This window comes from Microtus ochrogaster, chromosome 24 (assembly GCF_000317375.1).
Source record: "Microtus ochrogaster isolate Prairie Vole_2 chromosome 24, MicOch1.0, whole genome shotgun sequence".
Taxonomy (NCBI): domain Eukaryota; kingdom Metazoa; phylum Chordata; class Mammalia; order Rodentia; family Cricetidae; genus Microtus; species Microtus ochrogaster.
The window spans coordinates 16134980-16158564 of record NC_022024.1 but is presented as its reverse complement, the minus strand read 5'-3'; the positions used below and the strand labels follow the sequence as shown (position 1 = coordinate 16158564).

The window sequence follows — 23585 nt, the reverse complement described above, 5'->3', positions numbered from 1 at the left end:
TTTTGGTTTTTCGAGACAGGGTTTCTCTGTGGTTTTGGAGCCTGTCCTGGAACTAGCTCTTGTAGACCAGGCTGGACTCGAACTCACAGAGATCCGGCTGCTTCTGCCTCTCGAGTGCTGGGATTAAAGGCGTGCGCCACCACCACCCGGCGCTCTCTCATCTTTTAATTTGTTCTGTGACAGGGTCTTTCTTAGTGTTTCCACTTCTCCATGGTGTCCTCTAGGCTAGCCAGGCTGTGACTTCTATGTGGCTTTCCTGTCTGCCTCCCTTCCTTCTCTTTTTCTAGCTATAGAAAAGCTACAAATATGGGCTTTTGCAATGCACTCTTACATGGATTCTGAAATCTAAATTAGGGTCTACGGAACTGCGTGGTGTGTGCTTATAGATACTGAGACATCTCCCAAACATCAAAATCTATTTCTCCTTTTCTTTATGATGATCCTGAGATGTGGGTATCTATTATCAGATCCCCCAGGGGGCCTCCAGTACCTGATTCTCAGCATACATTTACATGTTTACCGATTTTAAGAAATTACTGTCATACTATTCTGCTCTTTCTGGGAATATTAATCAATTTGATTTAATTACTTCTATCTAAAGAACCTAGTCTAATCATATCATCTGTTAGTATTTACTGAGTGGCTTATGAATTGAAGGCACGCCTACATTGTATAATCCTGTTAGAATAAAGAAAAGAGCTGTACATTGAATGTCACTGGATGCTGACATATTTTAGACATCAGAAGAACAGGATATAAGGAAGATGTGGTAGAAATGATGAGAGTTGCCTGAGATCATGCAGGGCTGCCTAATAGAGACAGGACAGATGACATGGGGGTGGGGATATAACTGCTGAAGGCAAGAGAGTATTCATGAAATGTCTTTAAGGAAGTATACACGTTTTCCACCTATAAAGATTTATATACATATGTGAGGACATAAGTTTGTAAAAAATGCAGTCACACAAAATTTAACCATGTTTTACGGAGAATACAATTCAGAGGGCCATTACTTCACCAAACTCTTCACACTGGCATCAAAATCCATTAGTGTATTTGCCCATTCGACAAGGAAAATAATGTTAACATTGCTAACATAACCATTCCATACATAAGCCTACTGAAGATTCCTTAACTTCACTATTTCACAACAACCCTTTGAGGTGGGAAGGGCTTATGTTTCAAGCTCATTAAACTCAGTGAGTCTAAGTAACTCCTTCAACGGTTTGCACCAAACAAGAGTTCCTGCACTGTGTGACTCTGCAATTGGCTTTCTTTGAATGCTTGGTATTTGGAGCACAGGGGATTGTATAGTTTAATGTGATCATGTGCTATCTGGGGATCTTACTGCATGTGATATGCTATGATCTTACTGCTATGATTCAGCAGTTCTTCCAATTCTAATAGTCTACAAATCTAACAAGCTACCAGATACTGTAATTGCTACCGGTCACAAGCTATGTTTGGAGTAGACAGGGCTGAATTCATTCTTTGACCTTGCTTCCTAGTATTATATCATCCATGTTGGCTAAATTAATAAATGTTCCATAATTACGCAGTACTCATATTTTTGGTTCTTTGATGTTTGAGAACCTTGTTTAGGTCTGAGCTCATCAGCAGTTTGTGGTGATGAATCACTAAGGAATAATCAAGCATATGAAGATGTCTAAAGTCTCTTTTATTCTCATTTTAGGCACAAAATCGGTCCAGTCTACTGTCTATTTGCAACTTCATTAACAAATCAGAAACATCCTGACTGAGAGAATCAGGCACTGTGGCAAGGATAAGAATGGTGGGAAGGAATGAGGCAGGATGCTGTTGAACTGACTGTCAGTGGTAGACAAGAAAAGCAATGATGCTCCTTTCTTAGAAAACAAGCTGAGGGTGTTAACTCCATAGACCACAGAAGTTCAAGTACAGAAGAGGAAGGTATCATGGCTACACCCAGTATAAGACATCTGGGACTCGATGTTATGGCACTCACATACAACACACTAATGGTCATAGCAACAGCTGTAACATCAGCTTCAGCTGAGAACACTCGTCTAAGACAGATTTCCATGCCTGCCTCTAAATCTATGCCCAGTCTGTCTTTTTATGGCAGCAATAAGAAACCCCAGATTTCTTTAACAGGACAAACCACAGTGTCAGGTCTCTCAGTGTCAGAAAGAAGTCCTGATGGAGAGAGCTCCCTGGACTCCTCATGATAGAGTGTATAGCAACAGCAGCTGAAATGGCAGCATGGTGGGACCCAGTCATGACAAGTTCAACAGAGGCCTGGGTCTCAGTAGTTTTCCCTAAGGCAAGACCTGGTTCCAAGAAAGACAATAAACTGAGACTTCCCAGGCTCCACCCAGGAACAGACCATCCAAAGGAAATTCTTAACATTCCAACCATTGTAGATAGGATCACCTGCCAGCACACACTCACCGTTTTTTTTTCACCAGAACACTCCTAGACAAATGTCAGCCAATCAGGGGTCCTAAACCTTAGAAATCCTTCACCCCCACCTTTGCTACAATAAAAACCCAACTCTAACTGAGCTCGAGTCTCTTTGATCACTCCAATACAGTGGACACTCAGGGAGACCAAGTTTGTAAACTTGTGTAAGAATAAAGGCTCCTTGCTTTTACATACAAGACTCAGTCTCCTAGTTGGTTTGAGGGGGGACTTTGTGATCTGGGCATAACAAGCATCAGTACCTTCTACAGAATGGGTAAAGCGGAAACCTTAGGATCTGTCAGTCACGTCTTCAATATTAAGCATCCTACACCCAATAACATGGTTCTGAAGGTTGATTAAGTCTGTTTATCACTCAAAATTAATCTTTTTATAGAAAGAAAAGAACAGATGCCTCATATGCAAATGTAAAGGTATTTAAACAGTGTGACTGTGCCTTGCATCCTTAAGGCCTTTCTTTGTTTATGGTGATAACCTGTTATCTCTGGTCTCCAAATAACAATTTTCTATTAATCTTCCTCTTCTTCCATCTAGATACCAACCAACTCTACCATAACCACTGACTAGGGGTTCTCAATGAATTGTTCAAAGCATGTTGTGGGATTTTTTTGTCCACAGTATCATATTAAATCTCATAATAACCACCCATACACACAAGCGTTCTTTTGCCAGAAATAAGAAAATGAGAGCTTCATGAGAGAAAGCAACTTGTACCCAATAATACACATAGCAAGACTTAGAAAACTCCAACACATTGAGCCAGATTTATCTGACTCCAATACTTGAAGGATTTAAATTCTGACAGTATTTCTTGAAATGGAGAAGCTAAATGGGTATCTGAATTCTGTTTGTCTTCTTCCTCACTGGGAAGAATTTAAATATGAATAACATAAAAGACTCTGCCCAGTGCACTACTCTATTTCCTTTGACAGTCTGCTCACACATATTCCTCAGAGTTAATGTAAAAATAGATCTCTTCATTGGGGCTTACAAATATGCCTAAACTTCCTCATTCAATGTTTGGCTTCCTCACCTGGCAAGCGACACTGTCAACAATTCAGGTGCAATTCCAATCTACTCCTAAAGTGAAGACACTGAGGTAAATATGGTGACGGCAACAGACACAGGAAAAGGAGGAATGAGGTCATTGATAAACTTTAGGGCTTTAGAGCTTAGATACAATAGCTGACAGTGTTACCAGCTTCATAAGCCACATAGAAAACATCCTGAATTTGTACGTCTATTTTTCAATGCACAGTATCTTAGATAGAAGAAAACTAACTTTTTAAAAGTTTATTTATTTATTTTACATCCTGACCACAGTTTCCCCTTCTTCTTCTTTTTTTTTCTATCTCACAAATATATTTTAAAATGCACAAAAAGTTTAGTCAAGTGAACACTACCTTTAAAAACCACACAGATTTCACAATTATACTAAAGAATGCTAATGTCCAATGGATCCTTTTGTTTTGTTTTGTTTTTTCTGTAGTTCTCTTTCTTTTTTTTTAATTTTATTTTTTTTAATTTATTTATTTATTAAGGCTTTCTGCCTCCTCCCCGCCTCCGCCTTCCATTTCTCTCCCCCTCCCCCGAGATCAAGTCCCTCTCCCTCATCAGCTTGAAGAGCAATCAGGGTTCCCTGACCTGTGGGAAGTACAAGGACCGCCCACCTCCATCCAGGTTTAGTAAGGTGAACATCCAAACTGCCTAGGCTCCCACAAAGCCAGTACGTGCTGTAGGATCAAAACTACACAACCTTCCCCCAATTCACTTCTGCTCTGTTTCTGTTCAGAAAGGGGCAGACTTCCCATGGGTGTCAACACAGCATGCTATATGAAGTTAAGACAGTACTAAGTTCCTCCCCTTGTATTAAGGGGATAGGTGGCCAAAAGCCAACCAAAGTGTTAGGGACAGGCCATGCTCACACTGGTAGGAGTCCCATACGTAGACCAGAAGAACAAGCTACACAACTGTAATATACAGAGGGTGTACATTGGTCCCTTGCAGGCTCCCTAGCTGTGGGCTCTATGTGAAATGTGAGTTTCTATGAGCCTAGCCTAGGTTAGTTGTTTCTGTGGGTTCCCTTGGGATGACGTTGACCCCACCCTTTGGTGGGTATAGTTCTTCCTCCCTCTCTTCAACAGGATTCCCTATGCTTGGTGGATCAGTGGAACAAAATTGAAGACCCCAACATAAATCCACACACCTGTGAACACCTGATTTTGGACAAAACAAAAAGCCAAAATTATACAGTAGGAAAAAAAAAAGCATCTTCAACAAATGGTGCTGACATAACTGGATGTTGACATGTAAAGAATGCAAATAGATCCATATCTATAACCCTACACAAAATTCAAGTCCAAGTGGATCTTGGACCTCAACATGAATCCAGTTACACTGAATGTTAGAGAAGAGAAAGTAGGAAATAGCCTTGAGATGGCATAGGAGACAACTTCTTGAATAGAACACTAGTAGAAGAGAAACGAGATCAACAATTAATAAATGGGATTTCATGAAACTGAAAAGCTAGGACGCTATCAATAAGACAAAATGGCAGCTTATAGATGGGAAAATATTTTCACCATCCCCACATCTAATAGCGGGCTGATCTCCAAAATATATAAATACTAAAGAAATTACACATCAAAATACCAAATAATCCAATTAAAAATGGAGTATAGAGCTAAACAGAGAATTCTCAACAGAAGACTCTCAAATGGCTGAGATACGCTTAAAGAAATGTTCAAAATCCTTACCCATGAGGGAAATGCAAATCAAGACTATGAGATTCTGTCTTAAATCTATTAGAATAGCTAAGATCAATAACACAAATGACAACTCATGCTGGAGGGGATGTGGAGCAAAGGGACCACTCCTCCATTGCTGGTAGGAGTGCAAAATTGTACAATTACTTTGGAAATCAATATGGCAGTTTCTCAGAAAATTGGGAATCAATCTACCTCAAATCTCCACTATACTGCTTTTGGGTATATACTCAAAAGATGTCTAATCATACCGCAAGAACATTTGTTCAACTATGTTGAGAACAGCATTATTCATAATAGCCAGAACCTGGAAACAACCTAGATGCCCCTCAACGAAAAAACAGATAAAGAAAATGTGGTCCATTTACACAATGGAGTATTATTCAACCATTAAAAGCACTAACATCAGGAAATGTGAAGACAAATTTCATTTTGGGGTCAGAAAGGAAGCCGGTACAATGGAAACTTCCCACAGATCTACAAACAATGAGGCCAGCTAAGATTCCTAGCAACATTGGATAGGTAGCCTAAACTGACCATCCTCGGTAACCCCAATTGTCACTAGATATTCTTAATCCAGTAACTAATGGAAACAGATGCAAACTCACAGAAAATAAACCTCTAACTAAGAAGTATATAAAGTGATAGTGATGATGACAATATCAACATTCTTTGAAAAGTGTTCTCTGCAGAGCAGGTGGAGAATTAGATAATACCGATAGCCTTGGATATAGGACATTTTAAGCACAATAATTCTTGCGGAAGGAAAGAAGCAAAAAGAGTTAGAGGTTGTAATAAGATTAGAAATAGTCAGTATATAAAAGTCCAATCTGTTTCTCAATAACATATCGAAACACCTTTGAAGAATGTGAAAGGTCATAAAGGATGGCCCAGACGCAAATGTCTTCTCTTGCCTCTATCGTGCCGCAGCACGTAACCTTGAGAAGGTAATTGCTTGTGAAATGTTCCAGTCATCAATTTTATAATGACTCAACAAAAACCTCGGATGCTGTGGCAGAGACAATGTCCTCTCCGCGTGTGCTTTCCTATACTATTTGCAAAGCCAGGGAGCTGCTTTGTGAAAGGGTGTGATATTTGGGACTGTTTTTATTCATGAACCAGCTTTTATTATCTTCAGTAATAAACAAGGTCCCTCACTATACACATAGAAACCAGCAACATATTTCATGAATATTACTTAGTGATAGCACCTTGTTTGTGCTGAGTGTTGACTAAGAGTTGAAAACTTCTTAGATTTCAGAAATTATGGTATTGCTACCTTACATCAGGATAAACAAAGAGTCGTGGAAAGCACAATAAAATTATCAGTAATTAAAAATAATAAACATACGCAGTGAGGCTGGTCTTGTAAAGGACCCACGTTAGGTTTCCTGAATCCATGACTGCTCATAGTTAGCTATAATTCCAGTTTCAGGATTTCCAACACCTGACTTCCATAGGAACAAGGCATGAATGTGATGTGTATACATACATGTAGGCAAACACACACACATACTATGCAAATAAATACGTCTTTAAACATACATATTATCTAAGAAAAAAAAGAACAGCACTTTAGTTCCCTACAGATATTTAAAAAGAATTATGGAACAAAAGAGCCAAAAAAAAATGTGTTGAAAAATGGATTATCTTTTGCTTAGCTAACAGTAAGCATCTGAAATTCAGTAGCTAATACAAAACTCACATGAACTGTAATGGCTTACAACAATGAGTCAAAATGTTGCTAGATCTTTGGCATCAATCCCGCTAGTTCCAGGTTGGGGATAAATAAAAGAAAAAAAGGCTCATATTAGATAGTGCTTGATGCTGTTCTCTTCCGTAATGGTACATGTTCAGTGTAAGAACCATTTGGGAGAGACAGTGAGACGGTAGTAGTGTTCCCCAGGGTACTGAGGCATGTTCCTTAGCAACATGGAAAAACACATCTCTAAGGAACTGTGTCAGGCAACCCAAGTTTAGTAACTCGGGATTCTAAAATGTAGCTCACAACTGGGTCACAATGAAACAGGGGAATTTACATTTACAATAACTGAGATGTTTAGTATTCCCTTTCAAACACATTGCACGTATTTTGTAGAACAAAACTAATCTATTAACGTTTCTTGAAACACATAAAATGTGTGCCCAAATGAGTCACAGCATGGTTTTCTTAAGCTCCAATTCCTAGTCATTCGGTATGCATTTTTTTTTTTTTTCCCAGAGGACACATCTGCCTAGAGCCCTCTTTCAGAGGGCATGGGCTCTGATAAATGAGAGGATCGCGTGCATTCTTCATTGTCAGCTTTTGAATGGCTGGTGATCAGGAGGAAGAAGTGAAGGTGAGTCTGAAAAGCCTAACAAAAGATGCTCTTTTAATTTCTCGATGTATTCTGAGAAATTTGTTCCTACCTCCCACTTCCACGGAACAGCGAGATGGTATTCCATTCCCCACTAACATTCCTATCACAGTTGTCTTTACAAGAAATGATTTATGACAATGTGCACTTATATTTTAATTCGTCTGCTAAAATGAGCACACCTGTTTTTGGGAGATGCTTAGTATTGAGACGGTATTAGGTATTGAAGTGAGGTTGATGCGTCTCTGGTGATTCCATTCGATATCACGGTTTATGGAAATCACCCTATATCCTTCTACCCCCAATTATACCAACTAACACTGCTGTGCTTAAAACAGCTTGGTTTTCTTCAGTATGGAAGTAAAATTGTTCTTATACATACATAAATCTTTTTTGCAATTTACAAATTTTAGAGAGTTCTGAATTTTTAATTTGTTTAATTCTTCAGACAAAACCTCTCTCTCTCTCTCTCTCTCTCTCTCTCTCTCTTCCTCTCTCTCTCTTTGAGATACTGTAAGCTTGAAGAACTGGGAGGCAACCATAAGTTTCAGCCATTCCAGGCTCTATTACTGAACTATATACACTTGGCCCTAAAAATAGATCTTCTCAAGTATTCATAGAATAATAAAATAAATCCAGCCTCTCAAGCTACCTTTGATGAGTTACTTTAAATTTATTTTTGATCGCCCTATTTGTCTGTTGTTTCTTGAAAGCTTGCTTTTTTTTTTGAAAAAGAAATAGAATATGTGGCAATTTGAATGTAATTGGTCCCCATATGGCATTGTTGGAGTAAGTGTGGCCTAGTTGGAGAAAATGTATCACTGTGGAGGTAGACTTTGAAATCTCATATGTGCTTAAGCTATGTCCAGTGACTCAAATAACTTCCAAAATCCTTTATAAGAGTTGCCGTGGTCATGGTGTCTCTTCATAGCAATAGACACCCTAATTAAGACAGAAATTGGTACCAGGGACTGGGGAATTACTGTGATATACCAGAGCATGTTTTCATTTAGAATAATATGGATCTTGGCAGTTTGGGTTAGGAAAGCAGTGGAATGCTTGAACTTCTGCTTCATGGCCTAGTAGGAGATTGGAAGACAGAGAGCTAAGAGTTATTTGAACTCTGGGAACCTGCCTTAAGAGATTTCAGAGGAGAAGAATTTTAGTATACTGTCTAGAGATCTTTCTTGTGCTCTTTTGATAAAGAATGTGTATGCCTGAGACTGAAGTGAAGAGTTGTGAATTCTTTCCATTGACAGAGGAAATTTCAAAACAGTCCAACATAGCTTCTGTTGTGGGGCTGAGAGTGATAACTCTAATGAAGAATTATGATGAAAGGAGCAAGTTAAAATAGAAAATATAAAATTTTAGGAGAAAAGGAAGTAGAATGGAACTAAGTTCTTTGTTCAAGGAGATAAACAGATTAAAAACTGGAATAAAGGAGGTGGTGACCTCAGGGCACGATCCACCCAGCTAAGGTTTCAACTTGTAAAAAGGAATTAAAGAAAAGCTTAGAGTTGTGTGTGGTGGTGCACACCTTTAATCTCAACACTCCAGAGGCAGAGGCAGGTGGATCTCTAAGTTTGAAGCCAGCCTGGTCTACAGAACGAGTTATGAAACAACCAAACTTAGGCAGTGAAGGTAACCAACAAGAACAACAGGAAGCTGGGGAAGATATAACTGAAAGATCTCTGAGTGCAAGGTCAGCCTAGTATACAGCTTCAGGACAGCCAAGCTTAGGCAGCAGAGGAAACTTTTGAAAACAGAAAGCTGGTAAAGATGTAATTGAGTGAGGTGGCCATGTTCCAACCCCAGAAAGCAGTAGAACTCATCAGCTTCAGCCACATGGTTCTGGCTTTAGAGTCCAGGACAGAAAAAAAAAAGGGGGGGTTATTTAACAGTCCTCTGAGACTAAGGAAAGATGCTGAGGTCAGGCATGTGTAAGGGGTGTCTCTACGAACCAGAGAGGTCATTGTGTGAAGTTGTGAAGTAGAAGCCTAGATTGCCTTGGACGCCTCAAATTAAAGCTTGTAGTACTTGCTTGGACACAGAGTGGGTGATAATTTGTCGCAGTATAATATTACAACTGAAATGGCTCTGCATCCAATGACACAAATAATTCTAACAGCAAGTGCATTGTACATGTAAAACTGCTCCCTATCATGTGAGTTTATCTAAACTTATTGGCAGTTTATTGACACTTAATGCCCACATATGTGTGACAAAAGTCTACAAATCTGTAAAAAGGATCTTCATAGTACAGCTTTCATATTTCTTCATTATCCGGATTATTCATTACACATCCCTCTCCTACAACTCCTTAACCCAAAGGGCATAAGTGACAAACTCTTCAAAATGTTTTGAAAATTTCACGTAGCTTTATTTAAAGAGATAAATGTTAATTCACTATGTCTTTACACCTTTTGCTTTCTCTGGTAAGTGACCAAGACCACATATTGCATTGTATCTGTCTCCATCTTGTGGTAATTAGAAATATTGCCATATACAATGTTAAATTTCTAGACATCCATGAGAAGCTGAGCATCTTTGGGAGAACCTGGGTGCTTATCCATCTTTGGAGTTGTACTTTGAGATACCAGAAATAAAGACTTTGAAAAAGCAAATATAGACACTTCATTTCATTACCTTATCAAAATATTTAGATCAATTCGAAATCTCTCTTCTAGTATCAGATATGTATGTGTAGAAACTAATATAATATATGGACAAATATATATGTATATACACATATATACATAAATGTGCAGATGGCAGCATGAGAATTTTAAATAAGCAGTGGTAGTTCGTTCAACACACCTCTGTTTGCAAGTTTGTTAGCCTCCTCTAGAAATTATATAGCATATACTTGTAGAATTTGTTTGAAATTATAGAATGCTTTCTAAAGTCACACAATGAGGGGAGTGTTTACTTCCAACCAGAAATGCCCATTTCCCATTTGCTGTCTTCCCAAGAAAAGTAAAAGGCTCAAGGGTATCTTTTTATTTAAATGAAAGGAAAAATAGAATGCCCAAAATCACTGAGCCTATAAAAAAAGAGAAACCAAACTTGGGCTTGAAAAGTAGGCATATGTGTGGTATTAAACATTATAAGAAGTAATTGAAACTCTTTTGATGACTGAAGAGAATGGTTTTTTTTTTGTTTTAAAATGTTCATTGGAATCATGTACGCATAAAGCTGCCAACTAGGAAGGTGAAAAGCCAGTTGATTTTAGAATATTATGAAGGCCAGTGGCACTCACAATTATGCCAGCAATAACTTTTTTATTAAAATTTTAAACGTACCTGGTCATTATGAATCAGTAAATGCTCAATCACTTGCTGACAAAAGGAGACTTTCTTCTTAATTTTAAAGCTTCAGACTTCAAAATGTATACAATATTTCCTCTCCCCTCCCCTCCACTCGAGTCAAAAGCGGGAGGCATTTCAGGTATTAAGACACACTGCTTTGCTATCCAGGGATTACAATACTCCAAAATTTGCTTCAGTCCAAAGGAAAGAAACTCACAAAACAGTTTCTCGTTCAAGGTTGACCCTGTCCATTTATGTCTGAGTAAGAGAATGCTGCCTAATTCCCTATTGACGTAAGTGGTAATTATCTAACCTGTACAGAATAGCCCATGCTTGGTTTAGCCATTCATACTCAGCTTTCCATAGTTCTCCTACCTAAACATATGAATCACTTCTTAATTTCATAGACTACCCTGCAGTGGGTAGGGAATGACAAAGAGAAATAGGACATTTCACTGATGTGGAAATAGTGTTCTAACAGTCACAGTATTTGCAAAGCATGCCTTTTTGATTTCCCTTAGGATTCAGGTATAGATGTACATCCATTCTATTGAGCCCTGTTCCAAATAGGACAGGTTCCAAGCAAGCACCTTTAAAAATACACACCTTGCATATCATAGAGAACTGTGTGGCTTATAGAGCATTTATAATCTACTATTCACATATATATTTGTCTTTTTTTACCTATTCATTCTGTGATTTTATGTTTCTAGTAAGTATTTTAAGAATATATATATGGATAATTTGATGTTTGGGGAACAATGATGTCATAATGTTTCCCGCTCCTTCTGCTTTCAAAGACAGACACTAGTGGATGGAGATATGATCCAGTGATTAAGAACACTGGCTGCTCTTCCAAAGGACCCAGGTTCAACTCCTAGCACCCACATATAAACTCTCAACTGTTTGTAACTCCAATTCCAGAGGATTTGATACCCTCACACAGATTTACATGCAGGCAAAATAACAAAGCAGTAAAATAAAATAAATAAATCATTCAAAGACGAACACTTATCACAAACATATCGACTATAGTTCCTACTTTTTTTTGGAAATGCTCACATACGCTGTTATCTTGCCTATTTGGGGACTTACTACATAGCCCACATTGGCCTCAAATTTGCAGTAACCTTCCTACCTTAGTCTCCTGAGTACAGGAATTCCAGGTATATACTCCCACAGCCTATTCACCATATCTCAGCTTTTAATACATCCACCTTAATTCCTTAAGTCCGCATTTTGTCAGTGACATAAGGATTAACTGATACAGGAATTCAAATAAGTTTAAGTTAGCTTCTTGATTTCAGGATAAATTTTCATAAAGGACGAAAGGCGTAAGAAAACTCTGTGCATATACATCTGGGGTAACTAACTCTTTTGTGAAACAGATTTTATGCTTGGCTCTATAATTAACAATCTACTTTAAAATACATGAACTCATTTCCTTGAAATGTTCTGCAGAATAGAAAGGACCAGGAGGAAGCCGCAGTTCATGATGGCGGGGGGTTAGGAAACTTCTCGGATAAGATTCTCACCCCTAAGCTGCCCCACTGTTCAGCTCTCAACATCCCCGTGTCAATCCACACGGCATACATTCGGCTCGGACCAGGCTGATGTGACAGGTGCACACTTACCCTTCTCATTTCCGTTTGCATAATTTGGAGGCTTGTTTTTGTCAATGCTGTTAAAGCTCTGACTTCTCCTATTCAGGTTGGAGGCTCCTGGAGCCTTGTTGTTGCTGCTGCTTGAAGCTGGCACCCTAGAGGGCCCTGGAAGCCTGAAATAGCACAAGAAAAAAATTACATCATTATTGTACACTTCAAAAAATAAGGAGAAGGAAGTATGAGCAAGGAAGAGTTGGTGGGAAACCCACAGTATGGGATCGTCTACTTAGCAGAAAATGATGGGTTAAGGGACAAACAGCTGGACACCAAGTAAGAGACTGGGAGGAAAAGCTGGGTTTACTTCTCAATAAACATGCCTCCAAAGATAAGAAAATTAAAACAAAGTGGCCTTTAACCATAAAAAAAAAAACTTGCTCAGATGAATAAAAGTTTATGTTAAATATACCATTCAATTATATGAGAAGAGCAACACAGGCTTTAACCTCATAGAATTTTTAGCCCATTACTCAATTATTTGTAGTTGCTAAAATTTCCCTTTCAGTGTACGGAACATAGTTCTAGCTAATGCAGCTTTTCCTAAGCCTTGAAATTTAACGGCAAGAATAAATCATTGAACAAAAGGCGAACACCAATGGTATTTTGACTAGCTAAGCTTAAGCTTCCAAGCTACATTAAAACACAGTGCCAGGACCAAGGTCGCGATTACGCTATACACAGCTGGGTTGCTTCACAAAAATGTTTCACTATCTTGTGAAGAAGGGGACTGAGATATATTTTTTTGGCGATTATTCGCACGAGCCCACCGCATTGCATAGGGCAGAACGGGATGCTAACCAACCTCGAAGGAAGAAAACCACTGTGAGTACAATGATAGTTGAAATATCCCTAGAGCGAAGGCAGTCTCAGTGCTTTTTGTCAGGTGGAAACTCATGCCTTCTTTCTCATCACCAGAGCAGCGGGGTAGATGCCGGTCACCTGACACTATTGCATTAAGACTAGCATCAAGTTTCAGTTTGGATCAGTTTACATTTTACTATTTTTTTTCTTTAAAATTATACTTCTCCATCATTTCATGAACTGTACCTAATTTTTAGTTTACTTTACTATTGCATTTTGCATAGGTATCATAAGCTCAGCCCACATGACTGAAAACCTAGAACTTAATGGCCAGCTAGCGTTGACAATTTTGAGACATGACGTGGATACTGCCAGCATTGTGTGTCTGTGCTGCCACCGTGTGGTTGAGCTTGTGTACTGCTCTGAAAATTCCTGCTTGAAAAGAAGATGGATCAATCTTTCCTAAGAAACAGTGCGGATCTTTCCACAGCTCTTCTTTTAAAATAAAAAATTTAAAATATTTTTATAACTGCATTATATGTCCAAATTGCTCATCTATTTAGAAAAGCAGATTTCAGCACATCTCTACTGTTCTACCAACTTTGAGAAAGCAACCCCTCCCCAAATAAAACGTTTTATAGTAGTAGAACTGCAAGATGCAATGAACACCAGGAAAATACAAATACAAAAACTGCACTTAGAGGCTCTTAAGGGTTTCAAATTTTTGACTGCACTTTCGTGATTAACATGTTTAAACACATCTGGCTAATAAACAGTCTCTGCAACTATTCTAATAGTTTGAGGTTGTGTCAAATACAAGATTAGAATCTTTCCCAAATGACTTCAGCTCTTTATTTTTTTCTCAAATAGCTATACAAGGGGTTGTAGCTACAACATCATAACCACAGACCCTAGGAATTTACAGCCCCAGTGATTACTCTCCACAGGAAGAAGTCAAATAATTAATTGGGCTATGTGTCCCAATCCCAATAAATATGAGAGCAATTTCTGAAAACATAGCCATAGACTTTGAAATTCATCCCATACTCATGTGTAAACAGTGTGTCCTCCAACTTGCCCTGTTTGCAATGAAACTTGACCCACTTCTAGAAAGCAATTAAGATGCATTTTAATCTTTACTGTGACCCATGAAGTGATCTTCAGTCCTCAGAAGAACAAATTAAAACAAATTAAAAGATACATTTGCTCTTCTCATTACCCTAATTTGACTGGCAGCCAGAGCCTCCACATCATTCATCAAAGCAGTAAAAAGGGAAATGAGATGGAGAAAAAAGAGAGACAGAGACAGTGTGTGACACAGGAAAGTTCCATTAGGACAAAGTGCTTTGAGGAGGTCGTGTATGTCCACATTTTACAGGAGTCCTGATGGTGCTTACTGCTCATGGGTGTCACTGCCCTCACAGATGTCATTAATGTCATCTGTTGTCATTTTAACTAAACCATTTGAAACATGCTTCTCTCCAGAATAAGTTTCTATTGCTGTGGAAATTCATGTAAAAAAAATTAAAACAAGGCACTAATGTCATTGAGCCATCAGAAGTAGCCCTCATGGTGAAGCCCTGGACAGCTTGATTCATGGCTGAAGCAATGACTGACAAATTACCACTTGACAGCTTCTAAGAAAGGAGAATGCACATAGCAGCATACATCAGAGTGCAGACTTTTGCTTTGACTTCATCCAGCCAACTTGAGCTACCATTACTCCTTTATCAGTAACATGAACAAAAATAAAGCTCTCCAAATACTTTACAAATCATTGTTTTGTAAAAAGCATAAATATATATTGATCTTTAAATCCATATGTTATCAAAGCATAAATTTGTTATTATATATAGAACATCGTCCTAAGTTAATTTCCCCACAAAAGTCATCCAACCCAATTCTGCTTTTAGAGTGTATAATAAGTACCACATGCCTATTTCAAAATAGTTAAAAATCTTGCTGTGTAACTTTCAGATTATGAGACCTTGAAAGGGTCAAAGGGCTTTCAAGGTCATTTTTCCCCACTTACTCTAAATCTAGGACACAGCTTTTGCCCATCACATAACTGGACATCACTAAATCTCAATCAAAGCCAGACCTTTAAACCCATTTAATCACCTAACATCCTCATCCCAAAGTCTCCATATCCACCGGGGAGAACCGAGTACTTAAAACTTAGTACTCTTAGAAGTGTGTACTGCTTTGGACAATGTAAAGTGGTAGGACAGCATATCACTGGCGTTTACTTGAACAGCACTAACAAACAATAGATTAGAGACGTGAACTGACCTAGTAGGCTTTTTCTGACTGGTTGCAATTCCACTGTGATTACACTGAGCTGCATATCTGGCTGTCAGACTGTATGAGGAGAAACAGAGAAATGGAATTAAAGGGATTCTTTGACCATGGAAAGAAAGTGAAAACTTACAAGAAAGTTATGAGTCAATGAAATGCAATTGAAACACACAGAAACAAATATATATACATAAGAATATCACGGTAATGCAACACATATGCCATGAGAATGCCCTATGAAGTAATGTGACCCCTCTCTTATAGCAAAAAAAAGGGCCTCATTGCTGACTTCGAAGTTATAATGTGAGATGTTATAATTATAGATATTTAATATTATTTCATCTAATAGAATCTTAACCTTCATCTGACTGTGAAAACATTAAACAGACTAAAGTTGTATTCATAAGATTCCTTTCTCTAGAATAGTAAGAAGAAAAGTATGAGAAGAGAATTCTGTCAACTCTAATTTGCTCTGTTAAACCAAATATTCTGAAAAGCAATTTATTAAAACTGAGTTTATGACACATACACATTATTATTGACACCTAACACTGTGCAGTTTAAAAAGAGTTTACAATATAGCAACTTTGTTTAAAGAAAGCTGTGTACCAGAGTTGAAAATTACTTAGAGTTAAGGTCTAACAAAAGAGTAAAAAAATAAAAATTCTTAAAACATCTGATAATTCCTGAATATTCTTGAATTATATTCAACAAATTATTTTAGTGTGTATAGTGGTGTGTGCGTGTGTGTGTGTAGGCTGATTCATGCCATAGTATGCATGTAACATCAGATATCAGAAGGTAATTCTGGGATTGATTCTCTCTTGCCACCTTGTAGGATCAGAAAGCTGAACTTAGGTCTTTTTACATACAAACTTTATCCACTGATCCATCCCACTAGCACCACAGCCATTTTTAAATTGAATACTTTGTTCAAAGAAATAAAAGAAAGCATTACTTAACTCAAGCTTTGAAGAGTAAGACGTTATCCACAAAAAATGCAAATTTGGACCTTAAATTGATTTCTGTGTTGTTAAAAGTTGAAGAGATGCTGGGCGGTGGTGGCACATGCCTTTAATCCCAGCACTTGGGAGGCAGAGACAGGCAGATCTCTGTGAGTTTGAGGCCAGCCTGGTCTACAAGTGCTAGTTCCAAAACAGGCTCCAAAACTACAGAGAAACCCTGTCTCAAACAAAACAAAACAAAAATAGGTGAAGAGATAATGTTTAGAAAAAAAAAAAACCACTCAGTGTAGAGAGAGATTGCCCTTTGGGGGCGGGACGGCCTTGGGCAAATGTCTATAAATTGGGGTGCACAGATGCTGGTAACCCCTTCCTGTTTCGTGTTTCTGGGCATCGTGGGAACTTCGGTTGCGTGAGTGTGCTATTTATATTAAAGTGGTTTTATCTTATACCAATTGGCCTGTATTAATTTGATCCGCCTCCATTTGGCGCCCAACGTGGGGCAGATTTTCCCTGCACCCACACCAGGACCCAGGCGCTGGCCTCAGCCGCCCCGCAGGTCCCGGTTTCAGCCACCGTGCTGCACGGGGGAACCTAGTACAGCCTTTGCGAGCGAGATTGGTTGCCGGAGGGAAGCGTTCCGCACCCGCCGACTCTGCTCGCAACTCCCTGCACGCTCTCCCCGCCCAGCGCGCTCCGGCATCCGGTATCGGGCAGCTCATTAGCCGCCAGTGCCCGTCAAAAAAAAAGGGGTGGAGAGGATTAACTGGTATGATGGGATGGTTGGTATTTGTGAGTTACTGTTTTTAGAAAATTGTATTGGTACTGTTTCCTGTATATTGATATATTAAATATTAAATGTAAGTATTCCTACCTCTAATTTTGTATAAGAGTATGTTTATATTGTATTGATACATCTACCATATTACAATGTACATTTCTACCTCTGATACTATTTATGTAATATCATTGTTTACATTTGATATGTAATGACATTGTTTACAGATGAAGATCATTGTCTTCATATATTGCACAGTTGTTTATTCTCTTAGTTTTCAAGTTAGATAGGTATTGAAAATTACATGTTTGTCATGTTTATTTTTAGGTTAATCAGGTCTTCTAGTTACCTAGAGATTATATTTAGTATAGATAGTATAATCTTTAGCCTTTTTAAAGAGCTGTAAAAAAATGGCCTTTAATCTAACCTAAAATTCTGTGCCTATGAGACACAATTACTCCTGATAATGCCACTCTACTCCCGAGAGAACCTTGAGCACCAAAGACACTCCACTGGGAGCTTGTCTTTTTGGCAGAACTGGCCTTTGGGTTAAGAAAAGCCCATACCTCAACTACTAACAAAGATATAAAACAGGATTGTCTCATCTTGCCAAGACAAGGTAGGATAATTCTAAAAAAGTTTCTTGCATTTGATAATGGCATGTCAGTTATGTTAGGCCTTAGCCAAAGTTGGTTGACTCAACATTGCGAACAAGAATTTGGGTGATTGCCCAGGTAGTCAGTTGGCTCTGTCATTTTTGGCACATTTTGGATATTTCTCATTTGTTAAATAACATTTATTCCCTTCTCAGATCTTTGACAGAGTTAAAGATTATATAATTGTAATTACTCTCTACATTATTTAGACTCCTTGAGATAGAGTGTCTGATAAAACTTTTGTTCTCAATATTGTTTGTTACATTTATTATTTGTTATTATTGTTTATAGTTGTAGTTAGTTTAGTTCTGTCTTATTTAGACAAAAAAGGGGAGATGTAGAGAGAGCCCGCCCTCTGGGGGCGGGACGGCCTTGGGCAAATGTCTATAAATTGGGGTGCACAGACACTGGTAACCCCTTCCTGTTTCCTGTTTCTGGGCATCGTGGGAACTTCGGTTGCGTGAATGTGCTATTTATATTAAAGTGGTTTTATCTTATACCAATTGGCCTGTATTAATTCGATCCACCTCCAACTCAGTAGATTTGAGTGTCTATTGGCATACCCAGGGTAGGCAAGAGTAAACTTCATGGAGAATCACTTCCCAGGGGCATTAGACTTCTACAGGATCACATCTGGCATGTCTGAACAGTCATTAGTAGTCAGGAGGACTTCAGATTAGCACTGGGGTGATAGTATCAGCAAAAAGGGTCACTGGAACCTTATGGTAATTTTGCTCTGTTGCTGAGCAGAGAGGATTTAGGCAAGAGAAACTTTTCTTCTGGTCTTGTTTTGTTCTCTAGGACATTTCTCACTCTTCTGAATCAGCCTGTGTTGGGAATGTGAGTGTTCTTACTGTAGCCTAGGGTAGAGTGAACACATTATCATATGGAAGGTATTTTTGTGTCAACAGAGTGCATGTTTCTCACATTCATTATTTGGTACATTGGTATTTGTATACAAAGCAATCTATATTTTAACTAGCCCATGAACTGAGACAAGTGGTCAAGCTACTTACTTTGCTGTCAAAAATATCATAGAATAAATGAAAAAGAGTAAGCTGTTTCAATGCAATCAGATAGAAATTAGATAAATCCAAATACACTTTTAAATGCAAGCAAGGTAAGTAAATCTCTTTTGAATTTCAAGTTAACTTGTAAATCCTCCAGTAAAATTTTTCTTTATTGATCTCCCCACACTGAACATAGACAAGATTAGTGAAAATGATACGAGACAAGGGGTTTTCTGGTAACTAAGGCTAGTCCATCATTTCTATGTATAAGTTTTAAAGAAATAATATAAATCTGGGCATTCAATTAGGAAAAGGCAATAGGAAATTCCTGTGCTATTAAATGATTCAGTTAAAGTCAGTTTGGCTTTATGGCTGTGTTTCTGATTGGCTGTGAAAGAATATGTTGCATGCTAACTATCTTTGTACCAACACCTCTTACTTTATTTAATTCTTGGTATTTAGTATCTTCAATTTATCTCTTGCTTTTTTTCTGCTTGGTTTACTGAGGCACGATGACACTACACAGCTCACACTGGCCTGGAACATGCTATGTAGCTAGAGCTGGACTCTGAACCATCATCCTTGGTGGCCAGTGTCCTAAGGGTTGAGATTATAAGTAAGACCTAGTGCTAAGATGTGTGATGTCACTATCTTGAACAACTCTGGGGTTTTGTTCATTTTTACTGCTTTCTAAATTCTTGGTATTATCCATGTTCTCTGTTTGTTACGCCATCCCCTGCCACAGCAACCTGACCTGTGTACCTGCCGCTCTTGTCTATTTCTCTTAGTTTCATTACACCTCTGTCCCTCAACTCTTAAAGGCATCGCTTTCCTGCAGAGACTATGGCCCCTGTACCTCTTTACTTCTAAGATCCCAGCTAAACTTTTAGAACTAACTTCTTCAAACTGCAACATGCATATCAAGGATTGAAAAGACTTGTCCAGTTACATAATGTTCACGCTTACCCACGACAACGAACTTACCGTTCCTCTTCATTCATCTCCAAAGTTCCAATATACTTCTTCTATTCATTCTTTTTTTATTAATAGGATCATGATTTGCCCATGTGTGCTCAGAATTGATTTTCCCTTTCCCTCTCAGTCATTGTAGATGTCAGTGTCTGCCTTGTTATTAGACCAACACCAACCACATGTTTCTGAGTTCCCCTCCAGCCCTCATGTCTATTACACTGACTCGTTCTCTTGGTGTTTTTATAAAACACAGGTGACCAATCACCTTGCATCACTTGGGACTTGTAAGAAATATACAATCTCAAATCCAATCCCATACATCTGCATTTTAACAAGGCCCTCATTATTTTCTCTTATCTTGAATTTAGCTTTCTCTTATCTTCTCTTATCTCTTATCTTATCCTTTCTGTACAATAAATCTTACTTCCACAGTAGAACATAAACTCATTTAATAACTCTTTTTATAAAGTACATAGACGCTTTGAAAATAATTTACTTCAAAGTAATGAACAAGTAAGACAGAAGCTTTCCATTCAAAAGTTTATAAAGTGAAGAACACACATAGCTATTGGGATCAGTGTTCTGGTGTCATGGTCCTCTCATTATAGTAAGATTATTTGAATTCATAAAACAAGACAACGAATGAATCATGAAAAGAGATGCTGAGTGACTACTGGCTACGTACTGCCAAAATACTTAAAAGATTTAATTTATTAAAATAAGTTTAAATGGTAATAAGTGGTGGTTTGCCTACAGAAACATAGCTCATAAAATCATGTATATTAATTTGTAAGTTCTCCATAAAAGTATAGTTGGATATGTAACAGGAACTACATTTATTTCCAGCTTAGATATAGAAACACAGAAATGCCCAGCAAGTGGGCAAAGAGTGATGAATGACATATTTACTGTGAAAGAATAAACTAAGAATCTAGAATTAAAGAGCTATTACATTGTTCATACCACAGACCCTGGAAGTAGACCGTTATGGCTGGCTCATCACCCACTGTGGGAGTTTGAATGTAATTGGCTCCCAAATCTCATGGGGAATGGCAATAGTAGTCAATGGCTCTGTTGGAGTGGGAATGGTCTTGTGGGAGGAAGTGTGTCACTGTAGTTGTGGGCTTTGAGTTTTTCCAGGCTCAGGATACCTTCCAGCATGTCAGTTGACTTCCTGTTGCCTGCAAGATGTAGAAATTTCAGCTATTCCTCCAGCACCACATCTGCCTACAAGCTGCCATGATCTTTGCTATGATGATAATGGACTGAACATCTCCAACTGTGAGCAAGCCAACCCAATTAACTGTTTATTTTGATGAATTTCTGTATTCATGGTATCTTTTCATAGTAATAGAAACCCTAACTAAGACAACCACTTAGTCTCTCTGCTTGCTTCGCCATCTGTTAAATGAGGTTGATAACTCTATGTATACCAACTTTTTTTTGAGAATTTAATTTAACATGACCAAAAACAAGTATCTGGGACAAACAGATCTTTATAAAAATGAAAACTAACATGTAATGGAATTCAGATTCATGTTAAAGAATTCCTAAACAGTCTAAAATTCTGATGAACTCAGTATATAACATGACATTCTTTATTTATTAAAAACAATCCTGCCTCTCTATGCTTCACCGTTTTCTTTGTTGGATACAGGTCACTTGATGTATTAGTATTCTTATCAGAGGTTCACAGGTATGGTCCTTTCAGGATAATGTCTGAGATTTCAACTATGGCTCTTAGTATCTACAGTGACCCTGCCTTATAATATTACATGCCCTGCCTTACAACATTACATGCCCTGCCTTACAATATTACATGCCCTGCCTTACAATATTACATGCCCTGCCTTAAAATATTACAGTGCATTATTTACTCTTCTTAAATCCTGAAGTTGACCATATGAACCCCTAAAAAACCTTGTTCTACAATGAATCAGCAGATACTGCTTCAAGAAGTACCTAAGAACAATCATGCCCAAAGTAACTATTAAATCTATACATAATCCAATGTCGCCAAAATTTCAGATATGGTGTTTAGCCTCCAAAGGCTAAAACTGCATCTCTCTTTCCCTTTTCTTGGCTCTATTATCGTATTATCTTTTTTCCTATTAAAATGTATCATCAGCCAGGTACTCAATAAAAACAGAAATGTAGCCTACTCCTGTCACCAAAGGCTGTCTTTCTATGTTAGTAGAACAATTCAGCCTTCCACTGAGAAAATCCCTAGCCATTGCTGAAAAACTATTGGTAACAGATGCTGCTAGGGAAGGAAGATTAGTTCTTTTCAAGGATGTGGCTCCCAAAAGGCTGTATGGTTCAGTAGATAGTCTTATAACCATACATTTAAAGGAAAGGCAGTCCTATGTGAATCTAGTGGGTTCTAAGATACAAAAGAGCACATGAGAACGGGAGGGGAAAGGGTCCAAAGGAGCTATAGAAAAATTTGAAGACAGTGGAGAATGGATTTAGTCAAACATGCCATACACATGCAAGAAACTCAATATAATTGAACCTTATACTCAGAATCAAGATTTAAAGATCATTTAAAAACCTGTACTATAGAAGATCCCTCTCTTGAAAACTCCTATAAAATGATAACCGACAAGCTAACAGCTTGTAGAAAGAAAGGACGGCTTCAACAATCATATCTTTTGTATCTTCAATCAATCTAGTTTCCTTCAAAATCCACATAAGACCTTTTGCTGATATTTGCACTTTAGAACTTGTGCTATCATACAATGGCAATGGCCACATGCTTAAATTTTGCTAAGAATTCACAAAACCATGACGGAAATAGAAACTTAGCTTCTCACACATGTTTCTTTTTAGTGACTGGGTGGCTGAAATAACATCCTCGTGGCCTTTGAGACAGCTTACGGTGATAACTTATGCCATCAGCAGACTGTGGCATGAACACGCGTTACAACTTCCTGACATTTCCGCACACAGTTAGTGAGGCCACCTGCACAGTCTGCTTCTGTGTGATCTCAAGACAGTAACTAAAGAGACAGATCACGGAAGAAGATATTGCAGAAATAGTCTCCTGCTCTTTTGCAGCATCCAACTCCAAGATATAGGAAGATCAGGAATCTAGATTCATATTTCTCTCACTGTATCATCATAAATTACATTTCCACAATGTTTTCCCTCATACTCTGCTTTTAGAAAATCCTTTATTGCTCTGTACCTCTTTTTTATTTAAATCTACAGTCTTCACTGCACAGCAGAGCTGTATCTCAATACACCAAGAGCGTAATCACAAAAGTCCATTAAAAATACAAACCACCTTAAATGGACTAAGATATTTTTCTAACTCATGAAATTAAATTCATTTGACAAAGACTATGCAGGTTAGTGAGAGAAAAAGAATAAATAATATTCCCAGAGATTTAAAACACACAGTAGTCAGTACAGAGTATGTTTACAAACTATTTATTAATCTATTTATTCATAAAAATGACTCTTTTTTATCAAATTTATAAAATAATAATTTAAATCCATTTCTCTAAGTTATATAAATAGTTCCATAAAATAATTTTTGAGTTTTTATCTTT

At 38.0% G+C, this 23585-nt stretch overlaps 1 protein-coding gene across 4 annotated transcripts in view; it reads right to left on the bottom strand.

Annotated features, from left to right (window-relative positions):
- Positions 1–23585, bottom strand: part of Nav3 (neuron navigator 3) — a 714280-nt gene that overhangs the window by 161358 nt on the left and 529337 nt on the right. For 3 of the 4 annotated variants that reach the window (XM_026784582.1, XM_026784583.1, XM_026784581.1), the window contains 2 exons: positions 15645–15713; positions 12525–12667 (listed from right to left, as the gene is read on the bottom strand). In XM_026784582.1, the coding sequence (XP_026640383.1) occupies positions 12525–12667; positions 15645–15713 (212 nt within the window). The remainder of the gene's footprint in view (positions 1–12524; positions 12668–15644; positions 15714–23585) is intronic. The other variant, XM_013350349.2, reaches the window with a different exon arrangement.